The sequence below is a fragment of the Dipodomys merriami genome, unplaced genomic scaffold, assembly GCF_024711535.1.
Source record: "Dipodomys merriami isolate MVZ:Mamm:240054 unplaced genomic scaffold, mDipMer1.0.p SCAF_21, whole genome shotgun sequence".
NCBI classification, from domain to species: domain Eukaryota; kingdom Metazoa; phylum Chordata; class Mammalia; order Rodentia; family Heteromyidae; genus Dipodomys; species Dipodomys merriami.
In genome coordinates, this window is record NW_027203493.1 from 7759871 (window position 1) to 7782833 (window position 22963).

Genomic DNA, 22963 nt, shown 5'->3' on the forward strand with positions numbered 1-22963 from the left:
AGCTATGAGGAAAATCCAACTGCTTATATCCAGCTGCACTTTCGCCACACGCGGAGTCTGTATTTATCCCTTTCACTTCTCAATCCAGACACAAGCCGATTCCTCCTCCAGCTATGACTCTGTTGTAATTTTTCTCCAAGCCTTTCAGGGAGAAAGAAAGGCGCAAGGACAGGTTTCTGAGAGAGCGAGAGCGGTGGGGCTGCGTGTCGAATGTGCGGCGGCCGAAGCGCGGGCTGCGGCGGCCGCGGATGGTGAGGACGCGGCGTGGGGCGGGCGCCGACGCGCCGGGGGCGGAGCTGCTGTTGCGCGTCGTGGCGGCCCGGTGCTGCAGCCGGTTCCGGAGGAGGGCCGGTCGGGGTAGGGTAGGTGGGTGGAGGGCGGGTTGGTAACTTGGCAGCCGCGGAGAAGTGGGTGACCGGCCAGCCTCCGCAGACTTTGCGTGGCCGGCGCGGTCACACCTCGGTGTCTAGGTTTAAGAGGGAAGGCGGCGCTTCCCAGACGTGGCTCTCACCCCTTCCTTTTCACGTGCTGGTCTTCCTTACTTTGAACTAGGATTTCTTGGGGTGAGGGACAAGCGTCCCCAGGCTGGGCCATGCCATGACTTTTGTCTTTGTTGGTGTTGGTTCTGGGGCTTGATCTGAGGGCCTGGGCCCTCTCAATTGAGCCACAGCTCCACTTCCGGCTTGTGGAAGGGAGGGGGGCGTTTAACTGGAGATGAAAGGCTCACAGACTTTATTGCCTGGTCTGGCTTCGAACCGTGATCCTCATGTATCAGCCTCCTGAATAGCTTGGGCTACAGACGTGAGTTACCTACCAGTGACCAGCATTTTTTTTTTTTTTTGGTCGGTCATGGACTTGAACTCTGGGCCTGGATGCTGTCCATCCGCCCTTCAGCTCAAGGCAAGCACTCTACCATGTGAGCCACAGCGCCACTTCCGGTTTTCTGGTGGTTAATATTGGAGAGTCTCATGGACTTTCCTGCCCTCGCTGGCTTTTAACTGCAATCCTCAGCTCTCAGCCTCCTGAATAACTAGGATTACAGGCATGAGTCATAGTCACCCGATACCCTGAGACTCCAGTTAACCAGGAAAAAGCCAGAAGTAGAGCTGAGGCTCAAGTGACAGATCTCAGTCTTCTAAGTAGGTAGGATTATAGGTGTGATCCCTACCACAATGCATTTTGATCATCACCCCTTCCCCCCCATACACATCTTTTAAAGTCAATCAACTTTGTCTTGCAGCTTTGGGTTATACTTATAGGTACTGGTACAAAATATTTTTTTTAGGGGGGTCCGGTTGTGGGGCCTGAACTCTGGGCCTTGGTGCTGTCCCTCAGTTCTTCAGCTCAAGGCTACCACTTGAGCCACAGCGCCACTTCCAGCATTTTTTCTTTTTGCTTATATGGTGCGGGGGAATCGAACCCAGGGCCTCATGCATGCAAGGCAAGCGCTCTGCCACTGAGCCGCCTTTCCAGCCCTGGTACAAAATATTTTAACTGAGCAAAATAGATTTGCGGCACTGTTGTAGCCTTTAAGGCAGTTTAATGTCTTTGGTAGGTTTCTAATTTTTTTTAAACCTTTACAGAGAGAAGATTATAAATGCCAGAGCCATTTAACTGATGGTTTATTGTTGAATTCAGACACTTCCTTAAATACTTTTCTTGTACCAACGTCTTCACTGGGAAGAGCTCACAAAAAGTACCACATAAAGAGACTACATTCACATTTACTATGGCTATACCAATCACAGTGCTAGACTGTGATCTCTTGCTGTATGGTCGAGGTCACCGGACCTTGGACCGTTTTAAGCTAGATGATGTGAGTGATGAATACTTGATGTCCATGTATGGGTTTCCACGGCAGTTCATTTATTACTTGGTGGAGCTCCTGGGAGCAAGTCTTTCTCGACCTACTCAACGATCCAGGGCTATTAGCCCAGAGACACAGATCCTTGCAGCATTGGGCTTTTATACTACAGGTTCCTTCCAGACTCGGATGGGAGATGCTATTGGAATCAGTCAAGCTTCTATGAGTCGTTGCGTTGCCAATGTCACGGAAGCACTTGTGGAAAGGGCCTCACAGTTCATTCACTTTCCAGCTGATGAAGCTTCCATTCAGGCTCTGAAGGATGAATTCTATGGATTGGCAGGGATGCCAGGGGTGATAGGGGTGGTCGACTGTATCCATGTGGCAATCAAGGCACCAAATTCTGAAGATCTGTCCTATGTGAACCGCAAAGGTCTGCATTCTTTAAACTGCCTGCTGGTGTGTGACATCAGAGGAGCACTAATGACTGTGGAGACAAACTGGCCAGGCAGCCTCCAGGACTATGCTGTGCTGCAACAGTCTTCTCTGAGTAGTCAATTTGAAGCTGGGATGCACAAAGATAGTTGGCTTCTTGGTAAGTTTGCAGGTGTTAATCTTATATTTGTAGCCATTGAAAAATTTTGTAATAGAGGTCCAGAGAGGTATGGCCCAGTAATGTAGTAAATTAGAGGCCCTGAGTTCGAACTCCACTACTTCCAAAAAAATACAAAACAAAATTATATAACCATGCATGTAGAATGAAATATGAGACTCTATAGAACTGAATCTTAGTCCTTTCTTGTGAGACCTCAGGTATTAAACTGAGCCTTTTTCTTTTTTTTGTTGTTCTGTCATTGTTATTACTGTTTTCTGGGCTGAGGATCCAATCTAGGCCTTACTCATGACTGGCAAAAGCTCTACTACTGAATATACTACCAGCCCTTGAGCCCTAAGTGTTTTTAAAAAAACAACGTTAAAGCCAGGTGTGGTAGATACACTACCACTAGGAAAGCTGAGGCAGGAGAATCTCAAATTTGAGGCCTCAGCCTTAAAATCTGAGACCTCAGAGCAAGTTTGATGCTCTGTTAATTAGATGCTGTGTTATTTTTTAAATAAGGAATTAACTAAAATTTAAAAAGACTACCACTCTAAGTGTATATTATAGGTATATGTTCATAAACAAAACAAAATTATAAGAACTTGCAGTACAAAAACCGTATGAAGAACAAAAGCAATCCTATAAAAACAATGCTTGTAATTCAGCCAAATTAATTACCAGTACAGAACTGGTTAATTATAATACATCTGTGCAGTTATGACATAATTTTTATCATCTGTAAAATGGTGAAAATAATACAGCAGTAATTACTTTTGTGAGAATTAAGTAATATGTATCAAAGATTCACTATATAATATTGTGCAAAAAAATGATATTGTTGCTATTGGTGATTGTCACTGTGTTATCTATGTGAAAATGATGAAAGAGTGCATTTATATTTCTCATTTAGGCACTCAGTTCAGAGAGCTGCCTGAAATTCACTGAAAAGCCTGGCACAGTGATCTGAATAGCACAGGAATCTAATATTAGGCTATGAAAACTTAGATGATAGTACAGATATGAGGAATACTGCTAACAATAATGAAATCTTTGAGCCTGACAGCTTAGGCTTTTTATTTTGTATTGTCTTTTTTTTTTTTTTTTTGCCAGTCCTGGGGCTTGAACCTAGGGTCTAGAAACTTTTGCTCAAGACTAGCACTCTACCACTTGAGCCACTTCTGACCTTTTCTGTTTATGTGGCACTAAGGAATCAAACCACAGGCTTCATGCATGTTAGTCCTCTACCACTAAGCTACATTCCCAGCCCGTATTGTCTTTTAAAGTAAGCGTTTCTACTCGGGTCTGAGATCTGAAGATTGTGGTTCAAAGCCAGCCCAGGTACGAAAGGCTGTGAAAGTTATCCTCAATTAACCACCAGAACACTGGAAATGGTGCTATGGCTCAAAATGGTAGCGTGCTAGCCTTGAGTAAAGAGCTCATGGACAGCACCCTGGCCCTAAGTTCAAGCCCCACAACCAACAGAAAAATAACAAAGTAAGCCTTTCTGTGTGTGAGCAACAGGACAAGGTTATCTTGTATACAAAGGACATAAGATTCATTAAGATCTGGGCATGGTGGCATGTGTTTATAGTCCTAGCTACTCAGACAAGAGGATTACTTGAACACAAGAGAGAGAAGAAATGGAAGGAAGCAAAAAAGAAATAAAGTGAGCCTGCAAATTCCATTTTCAAACAACTCACATGAAGAGGTGAAGGCAAAGTATGCATTTTGTAAGAGTCTTCTCAAGCTGTTTCTTTTTTTTTTTCTTCTTTTTTTAGGGGGTAGTTGATCATGGGACTTGAACTCTGGGCTTGGGCACTGTCCCTCAGCTCTTCAGCTCAAGGCTAGTGCTCTACCACTTGAGCCACAGCACCATTTCTGTTTTTTTTTTTTTTCTAATGGTTTATTGGAGATAAGAGTCTCATGGACTTTCCTGACCAGGCTGGCTTGCTTTGAACCGTGATCCTCAGATTTCAGCCTCCTGAGTAGCTAGGATTACAGACGTGAGCCACCTGTGCCCAGCTTCAAGCTGTTTCTTTTAACAGCTGTGGGAATTGTTTGCTTTCAGGCAGATTCCTTATGAATCTTTCACTTTGAGACCCAAACTATAAAGTCAGACTTGCATTCTTAAAACTTGAGTCCTAGCCGGGCGCTGGTGGCTCACGCCTGTAATCCTAGCTACTCAGGAGGCTGAGATCTGAGGATCGCGGTTCAGAGCCAGCCCGGGCAGGAGAGACCGTGAGACTCCTATCTCCAATAAAACCACCAGAAAACCGGAAGTGGCGCTGTAGCTCAAGTGGTAGAGCGCTCGCCTTGAGCTGAAGAGCTAAGGGACAACGCCCAGGCCCAGAGTTCAAGCCCCACGACCGACAAAAAAAAAAAAAAAAAAACTTGAGTTCTAGTTGGAGTGTGGTGGTACATGCCTATACTTCCAAGCTGTTTGGAAGCTGACTTGGGAGGATAACATGAACCAGCAAATTTAACACCTGCCTGGGCCACATCCACCCCACAAACAAATAAAAAATAAAGGTAAATACTAATATTAGTATTTTAATAAAAGTGAAACAGGAACTGAATATTTTCTTTTTTTTTTTTTGAATATTTTCAAATTCATTTCTCTTTATAAAGAATTGTCTCAGCAAGGCAAAATTTACTTCTGCAGAAGGGTAGGCCAGGGGGCTGGAAAAGTGGCTCAGTGGTAGAGTGCTTGCCTTGCATGCATGAGGTCCTGGGTTCGATTCCTCAGCACCACATAAGCAGAAAAAGCCAGAAGTGGCGCTGTGGCTCCAGTGGTAGAGTGCTAGCCTTGAGCTGAAGAGCTGAGGGACAGTGCCCAGGCCCCACCACTGGCAAAAAAAAAAAAATAAAAAAAAGAAAGAAAAGAAAAAACAGAAGGGTAGGCCATCAGCCAAAAATCTGGCAAGCGGGCTGGAAAGGTGGCTCAGTGGTAGAGTGCTTGCCTTGCATGCATAAAGCCCTGATTCTATTCCTCAGCACCACATAAGCAGAAAAGGCCAGAAGTGGCCTTGTGGTTCAAGTGGTAGAATGCTAGCCTTGAGCTGAAGAGCTGAGGGACAGTGCCCAGGCAAGCAAGCACACTTAACTGGCAGTCTGCCCTAGTATTTATCCCTCACACAGCAAGCCCTGCCCCTTTGCTCAGATTGGTGAAGCTCAGGTTCACAATCTGCTGGAGACTGGCTAGTATTTATGTAAGGCGATTTTTGAAAGAAGATTAGCAGTTCACAAGTAATCTCAAAATATACCCACACCCTCTGTTTTTTCTTGAACTGTCTAGCATGTGTCATAATTCCATCTTGACAAGAAACCAGTTTAAGACAAAACCCTACATTTTACAAATCCTTTCTTTTTTTTTTTTTTTTTTTGCCAGTCATGGGGCCTGAGCTCTGGGCCTGGGTGCTGTCCCTCAGCTCTTCAGCTCAAGGCTAGCACTCTACCACTTGAGCCACAGTGCCACTTCTGGCTTTTTCTGCTTATGTGGTGCTGAGGAATTGAACCCAGGGCCTCTTGCATGCAAGGCAAGCACTCTACCACTGAGCCACCTTCCCAGCCCTACAAATCCTTTCTTATCCCAAGGCATTTCCTCTTTTCCTCAACAAGAGACAAAACACTAGGCCAAAGCAGGAATTTTTAAGCAATATATGTTGATGGAAAAACAGTTTTTCTCACTGTCATTTTTCTTTTTGAGATGGAGTCTTGTCCTTTTGTCCGGACCCCTTGAGTTTATAATCCTACTGCTTCAACTTCCCCAATCAAAGATTTATGTGCATATCATACTTAGCTTTTTTAGTACTTTAAAAGAAGTTTTAAATTTTATTATTAAATAGTTGTACAAAGAGGTTGTGTTAGCCTGACATACTCCTTTCTCCACATTGGCTGACAAGGGGTCCCTTTGGAGCAGGTAGTTGATGATCAGCACCTTCCCTCTCACCTCGAAGTTACGTTCCATTTGTCAGCCATGAATGGTAACAGCAGACCCCCTTATCGCCTATTCAGGCAGCTGCCATCAATCTTAGCCCACCATAATGAATTCCTCTGCTCCCAAGTCCCACATGAATTCCCTCCTTAGCTCCTCTAGGTTATATACATATATGTATGTATATATGAATATATAGATATATGTGAACACACACACACACACACACACACACACACACACACACACACACACACACACACACACACACACACACACACACACACACACACACACACACACACACACACACACACACACACACACACACACACACACACACACACACCCTAAACAAAGATAGGAGCCATTTCTCCCACTCCATGAGAGAAGTGACCTTGTCAGCCCTTGCTGACAATAAACTCCTTCTGCTGGATGTGACTGTGTCAGTGTGGTCTTCTGGGATGGGTGCTTTCAGGTTGTAATTGCTTTTAGTACTTTTAAAAACCAGATTATCATTTAGCAATTCATTTTTGTTTTTCAATATTGAGGTTTGAACGCAGGACCTCATACTTACCACACAGGTACTTTTTTAATCACTTGAGCCATGCCTCAGCTCCAATTTTTTTTTTTTTGCCAGTGTTAGGGTTTGAACTCAGGGCCTGGGCACTGTTCCTGAGCATCTTTTGCTGAATGCTAGCGCTCTACCACTTGAGCCACAGTACCACTTCCCACTTTTTCTGCTTATGTGATGCTGAGGAATTGAACCCAGGGCCTCATGCATGCAAGGCAAGCACTCTACCACTGAACCATCTTCCCAGCCCTAATTCTTCCTTTTATAAGGCCTTTAAGGTCATGTGAGGGGCTTTTCCTTCACAACTTAAGACCCCCAGATTTAGGTGGAATTACAGCTTTAATAGTTTATTTTTGTTTGTAGTGTTTGGGAAATCTAGAGTTAAGGCATGCTAACTAAACAGCCTACCACACAGCTATACTTTGAGCTCTGTAAAATAGCTTTTTACATCATTTATAGGCCATAGTTGAAAATAAGGGGTATGCATGGATGTAGATTCATGGTAAAATATCTGCTTAGTATGTAGGAGGTCACTAGGTTCAACCCTCAGCCTCCCCACAAAAAGAAAATCAACTGTAGGCATGGCTCAAGTGGTAGAAGACCTGATCAAGATCAGGAGGCCTTGAGTTCAAGCCTTAGGATCAGCACATTAAAATTAGAAAAGGGGAAAGAGGATATAAAATAAGTAAAAACATAACTTTTTATATTTTTCTGATCTTCTCTACAGAAAAGGAGAGGTAGCCATTGGAACAGTTGACAGATGTTTACTAAGCCATACCAGGCCAATAAGAAAGCTAGGAAAGTGTGGTCATGCAAATTGACAAAAAAAAAAAAAGAAATTGATACCCCTAATTTTAGACTCCTTAGAAAGTCTCCCTATGCTTTAAATAGGAAAACTAGTTTGAGGATTTCTAATTAGCATTGTGTTTCACAAATGTATCTTTTTTTTTTGGGGGGGGGGTCCAGTTGTGGGGCCTGAACTCTGGGCCTGGGCGCTGTCCCTCAGCTCTTCAGCTCAAGGCTAGTGTTCTACCACTTGAGCCACAGCGCCACTTCCGGCTTTTTGCTTTTTGCTTATGTGGTGCTGAGGAATCGAACCCAAGGCCTCATGCATGCAAGGCAAGCGCTCTACCACTGAACCACCTTCCCAGCCCTCACAAATGTTTTTTATGGACTTTTTTTTTTCTTTTTGGCCAGTCCTGGGTCTTGAACTCAGGGCCTGAGCACTGTTCCTGAGCTTCTTTTGTGCAAGGCTGGCACTCTACCACTTGAGTCACAGCACCACTTCCAGCTTTGTTTTTGTGGAACTGAGGAATGGAACTCAGAGCTTCATGCTTGCTAGGCAAACACTTTACCACAATCCATATTCCCAGCCCTGTTTCACAGTTGTTGTTGTTTTTGGGTCCAGTTGTAGGGCCTGAACTCTGGGCCTGGGCCCTGTCCCTCAGCTTTTCAGCTCAAGGCTAGCACTCTACCACTTGAACCACAGCGCCACTTCTGGCTTTTTTTTATGCTTACATGGTGCTAAGGAATCAAGCCCAGGGCCTCATGCATGTAAAGCAAGTACTCTACCACTGAGCCACCTTCCCAGTCCTCAGGTTTTGTTTTGTTTTGTTTTTTTGCTGAAAATATTCATCTGTGAGAAAGTCTGTGAGACTCTTATCTCTGATAAACCACTCAGAGAAATGGATGTGTGCTGTGGCTCAAGTGGTAGAGCACTAGCCTTGAGGTGAAGAGCTGAGGGATAGCACCCAAGCCCAGAGTTCAAGCCCACAACCAACCAAAAAAAAAAAAAAAAAGAATCATGGGGGTTGGGAATGTGGCTCAGTGGTAGAGTGCTTGTGTAGCATGCACAAAGCCCTGGGTTCAATTCTTAGCACCACATAAACAGAAAAAGCCAGAAGTGGTGCTGTGGCTCAAATGGTAGAGTATTAGTTTGAGCAAAAAGAAGCTGAGAGTAAGTGCTCAGGCCCTCAGTTCAAGCCCTAGGACTGGCAAAAATAAATAAATAATAATCATCATCTGTACTGAGGATGTAACTATTTTGATTTCTTTTTTTTGGGGGGGGGGGTCCGGTTGTGGGGCCTGAACTCTGGGTCTGGGCGCTGTCCCTCAGCTCTTCAGCTCAAGGCTAGCGCTCTACCACTTGAGCCACAGCGCCACTTCCGGCTTTTTTCTTTTTGTTTATGTGGTGCTGAGGAATCGAACCTAGGGCCTCTTGCATGCAAGGCAAGCACTCTACCACTGAGCCACCTTCCCAGCCCACTATTTTGATTTCTAGCACTACAAAAAAAAAAAAAAAGATCAGCTGGCTGCTGGTAGCTCGAGCCTGTAATCCTAGCTACTCAGGAGGCTGAGATCTGAGAATAGGGGTTCAAAGCCAGCCTGGGCAGGAAAGTCCATGAGATTCTTATCTCCAATAAACCATTAGAAAAAAAACGGAAGTGGTACTGTGTGTGGCTCAATGGTAGAGCGCTTGCCTTGAGCTGAAGAGCTGAGGGACAGTGCCCAAGCCCAGAGTTCAAGCCCCACGACTGGCCAAAAAAAAAAATCTAAAATATCTAAGGGATTTATTTAAAATGGTACTAACCCCTACTTCAAGCCTCAGGAATGCGAATTTTAAAGGAAAGAATGTAGACATCCATTATTAATAAATGTCTTAAATGATTTGAAATCACTAGTCTCTAGAGGATGGGTATACTATAGGATAATTAGAGGAAGATTGGCAGAATTATGAGGAATGACAAGCTGTTAGATGTTTTAGTGAGAGAGACATTAGATAGCGATTATATCATAATGCTATCAGAGTTGTTTAATATATCTAGAGTTCTCAAATGTTGAGCTAGCTTTGATCTCCCTTTGTTTCTGTAATATATTGTAAACTAGTGTTATCACTTCCTGTCCTCCTTCTGATCTATCCTTTCAGGGTGTATACCTAAATTTCTCTCCTCTAAAAATGCCTGCTTCTTCAGACAGGTTAGCCTGAGTTCTTATTTCTTCAGCTCCTGGCCTAGTCCTGTTAAGCAGCTTTGAGCAAGATCTGTCAGAATGTCTTGTGGATGACTGATCACATAAGCAGTAAATTTAATCTGTTTAGCAGTTCTGATCCTTATCCCCTCCTGAGTGTCTGTTTTCCAGTGGTGTTTGGATTATAAGCAGTTAATGACTATGGAACATTTTGCAAAAGGTCTACACTAAGTCACTTGTACCATATATCTCCCCATATTAAGGCTCAAACTTAGAGAAATTTAACAGACATCACTTAGCATCTCTGTTCTATACATTCATTCTAGGCAATTGTCTTTATTTCCTTTTATATCATTAACTATTATTTTAATGATTCTGACATTGACTCACATTATCAAAGGTGGGTTCTGATCTTCTCATTTGTAAAAATACATTCAGTGTGTCACTTGAAAGAGTTGGGTTTGGGGGCTGGGAAAGTGGCTCAGTGGTAGAGCGCTTGCCTTGCATGCATGAGGCCCTGGGTTCGATTCCTCAGTACCACATAAGCAAAAAGAAAAAAGCCGGAAGTGGTGCTATGGCTCAAGTGGTAGAACGCTAGCCTTGAGCTGAAGAGCTGAGGGACAGTGCCCAGGCACAGAGTTCAAGCCCCACGACCAGACCCCCCCCCCAAAAAAAAGAAAGAGTTGGGTTTGGATAAGAACAGCATCAAGGATGATAATAATGACAACAAATTATATATTGTATATATTTTTATTTTTTTGCTGATGATTCATTTACTAATGTTACTGATGTTAAAATAAAATATAATTACAGGGCTAGGAATGTGGCTTAGTGATAGAGTGCTTGCCCAGCATGCATGAAGCCCTGGGTTCCATTCCTCAGTACCACATAAACAGAAAAAGCTGGAGAGTGCTAGCCTTGAGCAAAAAAACAGTGCCCAGGCCCTGAGTTCAAGCCCCTAGGCTGGCAAGAAAACAAAAACATAGATTTTTTTTTTTTTTGGCCAGTCCTGGATCTTGAACTCAGGGCCTGGGCATTGTTCTGAGCTTCTTTTGTTCCAGGCTAGTGCTCTACAACTTGAGCCACAACGTCATTTCTGTTTATTCTGTTTATGTGGTACTGAGGAATTGAACCCAGGGCTTCATGCATGCTAGGAAAGCACTCTTACCACTAAGCCATATTCCCAGCCCGGATTTTAGTATTTATTTATTTTTGTCAGTTGTGGGGCTTTAACTCTGGGCCTGGGGGTTGTCCCTCAGCTCTCCAGTGCTCTACCTCTTGAGCCACAGGGCCACTTCTGGCTCTTTCTGCTTAAGTGGTGCTAAGGAATCAAAACCAGGGCCTCATGCATGCGAGGCAAGCACTCTACCACTGAGCCACATTTCCAGGCCCTTATTTATTTTTTTAAAGACAGGTTTTACTTTGTCACCCACGCTGATCTTGAACTTGCAATCATCCTGTCTTGGCTGCCCCATTGCTGCCCCACTTACCACCACAAACCTTAAGAGATAATTTAGAAAGTGCCTAGCACAATACCTACTGTATTAGGTGTTCAATGAATCATAAATATTATTTTTATTATTTATATCAGTTTCTTAGCTTTAGTATTTAGTAAGCGCAAATTTAATTAAAAGAGGTCATATTAAAATGGCAAAATTTAGCTAAAGATAAAATTTGAAAAATTTGTGAGAATTGTTAGTTATTATTTGCAGTTAATCCAGTCTTAGAAACGTAAGCTCCTGGGTGGGGAGGGGGAAGGGATAGGAAGGGGAAACAAAGGAGGAGGCAACAATGCTTTATAAGAAATGTACTCATTACTTTGCCCACGTAATTTTAACCCCTCTGTACAGTTTTTTCACAATAAAACAACAACAACAACAACAAGAAATGTAAGCTCCTAGAAGTGGGGGAATAGAGAAAGAGCAACAAAGGCAATAAAGGGTATTATTCTGGTGTGAGAGAGAGGAGGAGGGGGAGAGAGTGAGCAAGAGGGAGTGAGGCAGAAAGGGAAGGAAATGTAAGCTGCTAAAAGAAAGGACTTGATGGTAGATCAGCATCATAGCGATTATGTCTAATGCTATTCCAGGTCAATGATATTCGATCTTAGATTGTAAGAGGTTGTACCTCTGTGTAAGACTTACTTCATCTGCCAAACATAGTGAGTAAGGACAATTACACATTATAGAAACATTGTGCTATTGTGTTAGGACATTGCATCCCAGTTTCCTTTGTTTTGGGTTTTGTTTGTTTGTCGGTCATGGGACTTGAACTCTGGGCTTGGCCGCTGTTCCTAAACTCTTCAGCTCAAGGCTAGCGCTCTACCACTTGAGCCACAGTGCTATTTCCAGCTTTTTTCTTTTTTCTTATGTGGTGCTGAGGAATTGAACCCAGGACCTCATGCATGCAAGGCAAGCGCTCTACACTGAGCCACCTTCCCAGCCCCGGCCATGAAACTCTTATCTCCAATAAACCACCAGAAAAACGGAAGTGGCACTGTCACCCATGTGGTAGAGCTCTAGCTTTGAGATAAAGAGCTGAGGGACAGCGCCCAGGCCCAGAGTTCAAGCCCCATGACCAAAGAGAGAGGGAGAGAGAGAAAAAAAGAGAGAAAGAAAGAAAGGAAGAAAGAGAGAAAAAGAAATGTCTTGCTGGGCACTAGACGCTGGTGGGTCCTGCCCAGGAGTCTGGGATCTGAAGATCCCACTCTTATCTTCAAGTAACCACCAGAATGTCAGAAGTGGATCTGTGGCTTAAAGTGGTAGAGTGCTACCCTTGGGCTCAGGGACAGTGTACAGGACCCGAGTTCAAAACCCACAACTTAAAAAAAAGAGGAATAGGCCGGGCGTTGGTGGCTCAAGCCTGTAATCCTAGCTACTCAGGAGGCTGAGATCTGAGGATCACCGTTCAAAGCCAGCCCGGGCAGGAGAGACCATGAGACTCCTATCTCCAATAAACCACCAGAAAACCGGAAGTGGCGCTGTAGCTCAAGTGGTAGAGCTCTCGCCTTGAGCTGAAGAGCTGAGGGACAGCGCCCAGGCCCAGAGTTCAAGCCCCACGACTGACAAAAAAAAAAAAAAGAGGAATACTTTATATGTATTATATTATTTTAACTGAGTTCTAATTTCATTTCCTTCTTATTATTACTTTTTGTAATACAAAGATACTCATGTTCTCTTTAACAAAGATTCTATCAGTCCCTTTCTTATAAAAACATGGTCCTATAGCAAATTATTATTGTCCCATGTAATACTCTCAAATCTGTACATAGTGCCTGTAGACCTGAAAGTTTAAAGTTAGAAATTTCCCTTACAAATGTTTATAGATCGGTAAAATTCTTTATCTCTTATACTTTGGCTTTTTAGAGATTTTGTAGATTTATATGCTACTTGATCATTTTCATTAAGCCATTTATTCATTTATTTCAAAATGGAGGCTTGATCTCAGGGCCTTACCCTTACTCATCTTGCTTGCTCTGTTGGCACTGTACCACTTGAGTGAAGCCTACCAGCCTTTTATTATGAAATAACTTTGAGGGGCTGGGAAGGTGGCTCAGTGGATAGAGTGCTTGCCTTGCATGCATGAGGCCCTGGGTTTGATTCCTCAGCACCACATAAGCAGAAAAAGCTGGAAGTGGTGCTGTGGCTCAAGTGGTAGAGCACTAGCCTTGAGCTGAAGAGCTGAGGGACAGTGCCCAGGCCCAGAGTTCAGGCACCATGACTAGCAAAAAAAAAAGAAAAGAAATGTCTTTGAGCCAGGAGCCAGTAGCTTACCCCTGTAATCCTAGCTACTTAGAAGACTGAGATCTGAGGATCATGGTTCAAAGCCAGCCTGAGCAGGAAAGTCCATGAGACTCTTATCTCCAATAAACCACCAGAAAACCAGAAGTGGCACTGTGGCTCAAACCTTGAGCTAAAGAGCTGAGGGACAAGCATCCAGGCCCAGAGTTCAAGGCCCACGACCAACAAAGAAAGAAAGAAAGGAAGGAAGGAAGAAAGAAAGAAAGAAAGAAAGAAAGAAAGAAATGTCTTTGAGGACTGGGAATGTGGCTCAGTGCTTGGTTTAGCATGCCCTGGATTCAATTCCTCAGTATCACATAAACAGAAAAAGCTGGAAGTGGTGCTGTGGCTCACGTGCTAGTCTTGAGCTGAAAAACTCAGGGACAGCACCCAGGCTCAGAGTTCTAGCTCCATGGCTAGCCAAAAAAAGAATAAAAAGTAAAAAGAAATGTGTTTTATTTGACAAAGGAGCTAGAGTTGTAATTCAGAGATAGAGTGGGTACTTAGCATCCATAAAAGCCCGAGTTTGTGTTCTAGCATTACCAAAAGCCAGCAATAGCCAAAAGAAAAAAAGAAAAAAGATTAAGAATTGCCTCTACCTTCTTCTAACATTCTTTTAGATTAGTTATCAGCTTATTTCTCTCTTTCCCACCCTCCCTCTCCCTCTTATCAGTCCTGGAGTTGGAACTTGGGAACTTGTACTTGCTAGGCAGTGGTCTAACTTGAACATTCCCACAGTCTCTTTTGGGCTTAACAGTAAGAACACTTGTCTAGCAAGTGTGAGGCTATGAGTTCAACTCCCAGTTCTGCCAAAAATAAAGATATGTTTCAGCTGGATGCCAGTGGCTCACACCTATGATCCTAGCTACTCAGGAGTCTGAGATCTGAGGATAGCAGTTTGAAGCCAGCCCAGGCTGGAAAAAGTCCGTGAGACTCATATACCTAATTAACCACCAGAAAACCAGAAGTGGAGCTGTGGCTGAAGGTGTTAAACAAAGCTCAAGGACAGTGCCCAGCCCTGAGTTCAAGCCCCACAACTAAAAAATACATATATATATATGTTCCATGCTCATGACATGTACCACTTCCCTTTTGTTTTTTTTATTTGCTTTGGTCCCAGAAGCTGTAGTGTTTTCATGTCAATTCTCAGTGTGTTTCTGAGCTTTACTTCTTGTTTGTAATGCATTTATAATCATGTATGATTTCTTTGGGCCTTCCATACAGGTGATAGCTCTTTCTTCCTCCGCACCTGGCTCATGACCCCACTTCACATTCCTGAAACTCCTGTGGAATATCGCTATAATAGGGCTCATTCTGCAACTCACAGTGTGATTGAGAAGACTTTCCGAGCCCTCTGTTCCCGTTTCCGCTGCCTGGATGGATCCAAGGGGGCACTCCAGTATTCACCAGAGAAGTCCAGCCACATCATCTTGGCTTGTTGTGTCCTCCACAACATCTCCTTGGAGCATGGGATGGATGTTTGGTCCTCTCCAGTGTCAGGACCCGTTGAACAGCCCCCTGAGGAAGACTATGAGCACATGGAGTCTCTGGACTTAGAGGCTGACCGCATCCGTCAGGAGCTGATGCTTGCTCATTTTAGCTAATGTGAAATGTGGGGAAGAGAGAGACTTTCTGGAAGAAATTGTGACAGCCTTTCTCCCTCCTCACCACACTTGACACAGTTCTATCATCCAGCATTATTGAATGTACATACTTGTCATGAATTGATACTTAATCTGTGTTCTAGAAGAGTTGATGCTGTGCCAGATTTATCTTGGTTCATTTGCAAATTTGTCAACTAAATCAAAGCAAAGACAGGGGCTCCCTGTTATCTGACAAACTTCAGGTTGTGTGTGCATTACTCATTTGTGAGCTCACAGGCTGCAATTTTTTATTGTGCTTCTAAAGACATAGTGAAGGAGGAAGCAGCACAGAGCCAAAATACTTTTTTTAGTTTCAGTTATCCAGAGATTTCAAATGAAAACAATATTTGTTTGTCCCAAATGACTTTTAGTTTTGTATTTTGCTGCCTTTATATGGGCAGATGTGAAGAGGGAGTTTATTTGGGAAAAGGTTTTCTAAAATAAATGAGAACAGAATTCAAATATAGATAAAATAGCAATAGTACACTTACAAGACTAACAACCATGCCAGTTTGATAGGCAAAGGAGATTGATGCAGGTTTAGAGAGGTCAGATTTAACTAAATCATGCTATTGGCATTTCAACTCAGGACTTTGCCACTTGCCACCATGCCTACAAGCCTTACTTTTTGCTGGTTGTTTTAGAGGAGTCAAGAAAATTTTTCTTTCTAGGCTAGCATAGAGCCAAAAGGACCACATTTCTTTGTTTCTTCTTTTGTTTGTTCTGGGGCTTAAACTCTGGGCCTGGGTGCTGTCCTTGAGCTCTTCAGCTCAAGAGACATGATCTATCACTTGAGCCACAGCACTATTTCTGATTTTCTGCTGATTAATTGGAGATAAGAGTCTCCTGAAGCCAGGTGCCGAAAGCTCACACCTGTAATCCTACTAGGAGGCTGAGATTTGAGGTTCACAGTTCACAGCCAGCTTGGGCAGGAAAAGTCTGTGAGACTCTTATCTCCAATAAACTACTCAACTGGAAGTGGTGCTGTGGCTCAAGTGGTAGAGCTCTTGCCTTAAGCTGAAGAGCTGAGGGACAGCGCCCAGGACCAGAGTTCAAGCCCTCTGACCAACCATAAAAAAAAAGAGTCTCATGGACTTTCCTGCCCCGGCTCACTTTGAACCATGATCCTCTGATCTCAGCCTCTTGAATAGCTAGGGTTATAGGCATGAGCTACTCGTGCTCAGCCTGTGGTCATTTCTGTTTTGAAATTCTTTATATAGAATTTTGAGAATAACATGAGAAAGTATTCAGAAGGAGAGGTAAAAGGAATATATTTGGATGGAGATTCTAGAATTACATATGCAATGTGAAAGAACTTCCTAGGAAATAAATAATCCCTTAACAAGTCTTATTCTAAAATTATTCTGATCTAAAAATAACCTGATTGGAATAATAAAAGTGTGAATCGAGTTCACACATTAGTGCCTTTGCAGGGACAAAAAAGGTGATTTTTCTGAGGATTGTCTTGTTCCCAGTTTCTCAGCCACTCACCATGTGATACCTCTGCATTGTCCTCTTGGATGTTTTCCTACATATATTTTGCAGTGCCAGTCTGGTGATTCTCATCAGTAATACACAGCTGATAATAGAACTGTGGGAATAAATTGGATGTGACTCATCCTCAATATTAAAAACAATTATGAATAATTATGGATAATGTTTATTTCCACTGTGAATGCTGTTTTTCATCACTTCCTTACTCTGTACGAAGAGTTCGGTCCATTGGGCAGGAGGTTATACTTCATATGGAAATGCCATTGAGTTGTGAGTAGACAATAGGAATAAGGGTATCCTGCTACATTATTTTTCTTGGTATAAATGTTTTGTTTTTTTTTGTGATGCAGAGAATAAAACTAGGGTTCTAGCACATACTATGCAGTACTCTATCACTGAGCAATACCTCAACTTGTGTACCAAACTTGCTTTTGTCTCTTTCATGAGGCATATAGCCAGGCTGACCTGAGACTCATGATCTGCCTCAACGTCCTGGATGCTGAGATTACAAACAATGTACTATGATATTCAACTCAGACTTTCTTTTCCTTTATTTTTATTTTTTTGGGAGGCCGGGGGTTGAACTCAGGGCTTTGTGCTTGCTATGCTGGAATTCAACTTTTCTTTTTGTGGCCAGTCCTGGGCTTGAACTCGGCCTGGGCACTGTTCCTCAGCTCTTCAGCTCAAGGCAAGCACTTTACCACTTGAGCCACCGTGCCACTTCCAACGTTTTCTGCTTATGTGGTGCTGAGGAATCGAACCCAGGGCCTTATGCATGCAAGGCAAGTACTCTACAACAGAGCCACCTTCTCAGCCCTGGAATTCAACTTCTTGAGCTATGCCTCCAGTATTTTTTTCCTCTCCCATTATTGTTTTTCCTAGCCCTCAGCTTCTCCCCTCTTGTTATGTTCAAGACAGGATCTCTCTGGGCCAACCTGGACCATGAACTTTACATTTATACTTCTGGAGTGACAAGTGCAGCTTTTTCTGTTGAGGAGAGTTCTTACGAACTTTTCATTCTTGCTGGTCTTCAACTATGGTCTTCCTGATTTCTATTTCCCTATTAACTATGGTTACAGGCATTAATTAAGTCATAGGTACCTTACTTTATCCCCTACCTCTTTCTCGGTGTCAATACTGATAGGGCTTGAACTTGGCCTTACACTTTCACTTGTTTTTTTTTTTTTTTTCCACTCAAAGATGGCACCCTACCACTTAAGCCAAACCTCCATAATTCTCTCACAGACTTTTCTGCCCTGGCTTGTTTTGAACCTTGATCCTCAGATCTCAGCCTCTGGAGTAGTTGGGTTTACAGGTTTAAGCTACTTGGGCCAGGGTAAGATACTCAATGAGGTGCTGATGAAGAGATATAAGTGGTGAGTATGAAGTAAAATAGAAACTAGAGCCAGGCACTGGTGGCTTAGGCCTGTAATCCTAGCTACTCAGGAAGCTGAGATCTGAGGATCATGTTCAAAGCCAGCCCAGGGCAGGAAAATCTGTGAGACTCTTATCTCCAATAAACCACCAGAAAACCAGAAGCGGCACTGTGGCTCAAGTGGTAGAGTGCAGGCCTTTAGCTGTAGAGCTGAGGGACAGCACCCAAACACAGAGTTCAAGCCCCATAACCTACAAGAAAAAAGAAACTAGATAGATAATAGACCGTGATCTGTGGAATTGAAGGTTGAGCCAAGTACCTTGTATATTCTAAGCATATGCTCTATCCCTGAGCTATCCCTACCTTAAGCATTCTGAAAACACTGGAGAGATTATGAGAAATACAAGAAAATAAGAAATTGAAAGGTCTTACCATTGTGTGTGCACATGTCCTCAGGCCCCATTTCGCTCTCTGCATCCCACCAATAATTTATAAATTGTGGGCATGAAAGAAAACAGACTCAAGATTAACATGTCCCAATTCTTTTTAGAGAATCAACATCCTCCAATTCCTTGTTTAGTCTTTCCAAATTCTTTCCTCATGATTGACAGTGGAAAGATCCATTCTTAGAGTGACCAACTGTCCTGGTTTGCCCAGGGTTGTCACAATTTCAGCACTATAAATCCTGTGTCCTAGAAAACCCCTCTGTCCCAAGAAAGCTGGGATAATTGATTATCCTGCTTCAGGGGAATCATACTTCCTCCTCTTCCTCCCTCCCTCCCTCCCTCCCTCCCTCCCTCCCTTCTTCTCCCTCCTCCTCCTCTTCCCCCTCCTCCTCTTCCTTTCTCTTTTTCTTGTGACTGTCTTTTTTTTTTTTTTGTCGGTCGTGGGGCTTGAACGCTGGGCCTGAGCGCTGTCCCTCAGCTCTTCAGCTCAAAGCGAGCACTCTACCACTTGAGCTACAGCGCCACTTCCGGTTTTCTGGTGGTTTATTGGAGATAGGAGTCTCACAGTCTCTCCTGCCCGGGCTGGCTTTGAACCGCGATCCTCAGATCTCAGCCTCCTGAGTAGCTAGGATTACAGGCGTGAGCCACCAGTGCCCGGCTTCTTGTGACTGTCTTGGACTTGAACTCAGGGCCTGTGCTGTCCCGGAGCTTTTTAGTTCAAGACTAGAATTCTACCACTTGAGCCGCAGCTCCACTTCTGGCTTTTTGGTGGTTAATTAGAGACAAGTCTTACAGACTTTCCTGCCCAGACTGGCTTGACTTGAGATCCTCAATCTCAGCCTCTGAGGTAGCTAGTGGAGTGGACCCTGAGATGGAGCCCAAGCTTGTATGATTCCATTTTGAGCTTTGCCTTTGTTTTAGGGTTTTTAGACTTGATGGGCCTAGTTCCCAGAATTTAAAAAAAAAAAAAAAAGGCATCTGGTCCCCCTCCCCTAAACAACGTAACAATGTAACCCACCCTTAATTGTTGAGTTAAAGATTGACCCATAAGGGGCTGGGAAGGTGGCTCAGTGGTAGAGTGCTTGCCTTGCATGCCTGAGGCCCTGGGTTCGATTCCTCAGCAACACATAAGCAAAAAGAAAAAACCCGGAAGTGGCGCTGTGACTCAAGTGGTATAGCGCTAGCCTTGAGCTGAAGAGCTGAGGGACAGCGCCCAAGCTCAGAGTTCAGGCCCCACGACCAGACCCCCAAAAAAAAGAAAAAAAAAAAAAGATTGACCCATAAAAACAGATAGGTTGTAATCAGGTGACACCACTAGTTTACGGTAAACCCTGCCTTTTGCACAAGCTTACGGTAAGCTCCACCTTTTGCCCACCAAAAGGTAGATCTTTTAAACCAAGGTGATAGGCTGGTTTAAACAGCCATTAAAAACTGTAACCTCATTGGCCACCTGTGTGTGGTCTGGTATGACTGTACAATCCTTTGTGTGTGTTACGATCCCATAGGTCACCTGCACACAGGTGACCAGGTTTGACCTCCTGGATTTTGCCTTTAAAAAACAAAGAATGGGGGACGCTCACCGCTCGGGGTCGTCATATCAGCTCCTGATCCTGTGCTGTGCCCCTGACCAGTCAGTATAACAACCTTCTCAATAAAGTTGCTTCTTTGTTAACAACTTTGTTGTGGTGGGGTCTGTCACTCAGGACAACTAGGTGGGCTTGCCTGCTTGAGTAGGGGTTCTCCTACTACACTAGGATTACAGGTGTGAGCCACTAGCACCCAGCTTAAATCCAGTGTTAGAAAAGAATTCACGGGGCTGGGAAGATAGCTCAGCATTAGAGTGTATGCCTTGCATGTATGAGGCCCTGGGTTCGATTCCTCAGCACCACATTCTCAGCAAAAAGAAAAAAGCTGGAAGTGGTGCTGTGGCTCAAGTGCTAGAGCACTAGCCTTGAGCTGAAGAGCTGAGGGACAGCACCCAGGCCCAGAGTTCAGGCCCCACAACCGGACCCCCCCAAAAAAAATTCACTAAAGGAAATTGATCTGCAGAGATGCAGCTCTGATGGTAGAATAATCCTCTCTCTCCCCTTTGTTTTCTGGTGCCGTGGATCAAATCAAGCAAGTACTTTATCCCAGCCCATAAGCCACCTTTTCTAAGTCTAGCCCGATTTCTAAAAAGCACTAACATTTTCTTTTTTGGGTCCAGTTGTGGGTCCTGAACTCTGGACTTGGGTACTGTCCCTCAGCTCTTCAGCTCAAGGCTAGTGCTCTACCACTTGAGCCACAGTGCCACTTCTGGCTTTTTTTTCTGCTTATGTGGTGCTGAGGAATCGAACCCAGGGCCTCATGCATGCAAGGCAAGCGCTCTACCACTGAGCCACCTTCCCACCCCCTGACATTTTCTTATAGCTTTATGTTTAGCTTTTTTTTTTCCTTTTAGGTTTCAAAATGTATAATTTAAACCAAATTTGAATGGAGGCTAACAATCTGGATCTTGTGCTTTACAAACCTCCAAAAAAAAGAAGGAGATGGTGTTAGGTTTTTAAAATGAGGTAGCCGAGTAAGAACAGCACCAGCACTCACGTGGTATTCAGGTAAGGGGTAGGTTTATTCAGTAGACCTGCTGGGACCAGGCAAGGTTGGCACTCCACGCGGCTGGGATAGAGAGAGGAAAGAGCTAGAAAAGAGAGAGAGAGCAGGGAGAGCAAGAAAAGAACAGAGAGAGCTAGAGAGGAGATAAGTAACAGAGAGAGCTAGAATAGAGCAGTGAGAGAGCAGAGAGCTAGAAACGAACAGAGAGAGTTTGGGCCCGGGCTAGCCCTTATCTAGGGTATGGGCGGAGAAAGGTGTGGCCACATCGAATCTAGATGTGACCTCAGCGAATGCAGATGTGACCTCTTCCAGGTGTCCCAGTTGCCTAGGTAATGCAGGTACTGGGTGGAGACTTTGCTGCAAGGAGGGTGGAGTCTGCTAGCCATCCAGGAGCGGACCTTATAGATGGCCTTAAGGAAATCCAGGAATGTGGGAACCTGCTTATTTGGTTGTTATCTACTATCTTTTTTTTTTTTTTTTGGGTCCGGTCGTGGGGCCTGAACTCTGGGCCTGGGCACTGTCCCTCAGCTCTTCAGCTCAAGGCTAGCGCTCTACCACTTGAGCCACAGTGCCACTTCCGGCTTTTTTCTTTTTGCTTATATGGTGCTGAGGAATCGAACCAAGGGCCTCTGGCATGCAAGGCAAGCGCTCTACCACTGAGCCACCTTCCCAGCCCTGTTATCTACTATCTTTTTGTCCCTGATTTTTAGAAAGTTCATGGTCTACCCAGAATAAAGACTAATTCCCAGCTTCTCTTGCAATTAGGTGTGGCTATTTTACAAAATTCTAGCCACTAGAATACAAGTCCTGTGCTATGTCCTTATGAATAGGAGACATACCTTTTTTTGAAGCTTTGCCTGGTTACACTATGGACTTGATAGCTGGGTCTTCAGCAGCCATCTTGGATCTATAGTGAAAGTCACTTTTCAAAGATAACAAAGCAGGGCTTGGTGCCCAAGGCTCATGTCTGTAATTTTAGCTACTCAGGAGGCTAAGACCTGAGGATTAAGGTTCAAAGCCAGCATGGGCAGAAAAATTCATGAAATTAACCAGAAGTGGCGCTGTGGCTCAAGTGGTAGAGCACTTGCCTTTAGCTGAAGAGCTCAGGGACAGTGCCCAGTCAAAAGTTCAACCCCCACAACCAACTAACTAAATAAATAAATAACAAAGCATAAGACCAAGGAAACTTGGCTTGGCACAACCACTCCTAACTATAGGCTGCAGGTCTCTGGATTTCTTCTCTGTGAAAGACAAATGAACCTGCATCTTTTTTCAGATAATTTTTTTCTGTGTATGTGCTGAGATGGGAGCTTGAACTCAGGGCCTTGTGCTCTCACTTGGCTTTTTACTCAAGGCTGTCACTCTACCACCTGAACCATACTTCTGCTTCGAGTTAAAAGGAGAGAGTGTCTTACTCACTTCCTTTCTATTTTCTTCCCTCTCCTCCTTCTCCCTCCCTCCCTCCCTCCCTTCCTTCCTTTCTACCTTCCTTCCTTCTTTCCATTCTTTGGCATAGGGTCAAAGAACTCAGGTCATGTCCCTGTTTTCAAGAGTAGTGCTATAACACAGCTCTACTTTCTGGTTTTCTGGTGGTTAACTGGAGATAAAGAGTCTCACAAACTTTATGACCCAGGTTGGTTTCTAACTGTGATCCTCAGATCTCAGCCTTTCAGTAGAAAGGACTACATGCATGAACCACTAGTACCTACTTTCTCACAGACTTTTCTTCCACATGTTGGCTTTGAACCATGAGCTTCAGA

General features: G+C 43.9%; 1 protein-coding gene across 7 annotated transcripts; it reads left to right on the top strand.

Annotated features, from left to right (window-relative positions):
* The first annotated feature begins 178 nt into the window (after positions 1 to 178).
* On the top strand, positions 179 to 17168 carry Harbi1 (harbinger transposase derived 1). Of its 7 annotated transcripts, none has more exons than XM_070032452.1 (3): positions 179 to 251; positions 1584 to 2399; positions 14878 to 17168. In XM_070032452.1, exons 2-3 carry the CDS (start codon positions 1730 to 1732, stop codon positions 15255 to 15257), a joined length of 1050 nt encoding a protein of 349 aa, XP_069888553.1. In that variant the 5' UTR covers positions 179 to 251; positions 1584 to 1729; the 3' UTR covers positions 15258 to 17168. The 7 variants fall into 7 exon arrangements, with proteins under 7 accessions (XP_069888553.1, XP_069888551.1, XP_069888549.1 ...); XM_070032450.1 differs by lacking the exon at positions 179 to 251 and adding an exon at positions 295 to 362; XM_070032448.1 differs by lacking the exon at positions 179 to 251 and adding an exon at positions 297 to 357.
* The last annotated feature ends 5795 nt before the right edge of the window (positions 17169 to 22963 follow it).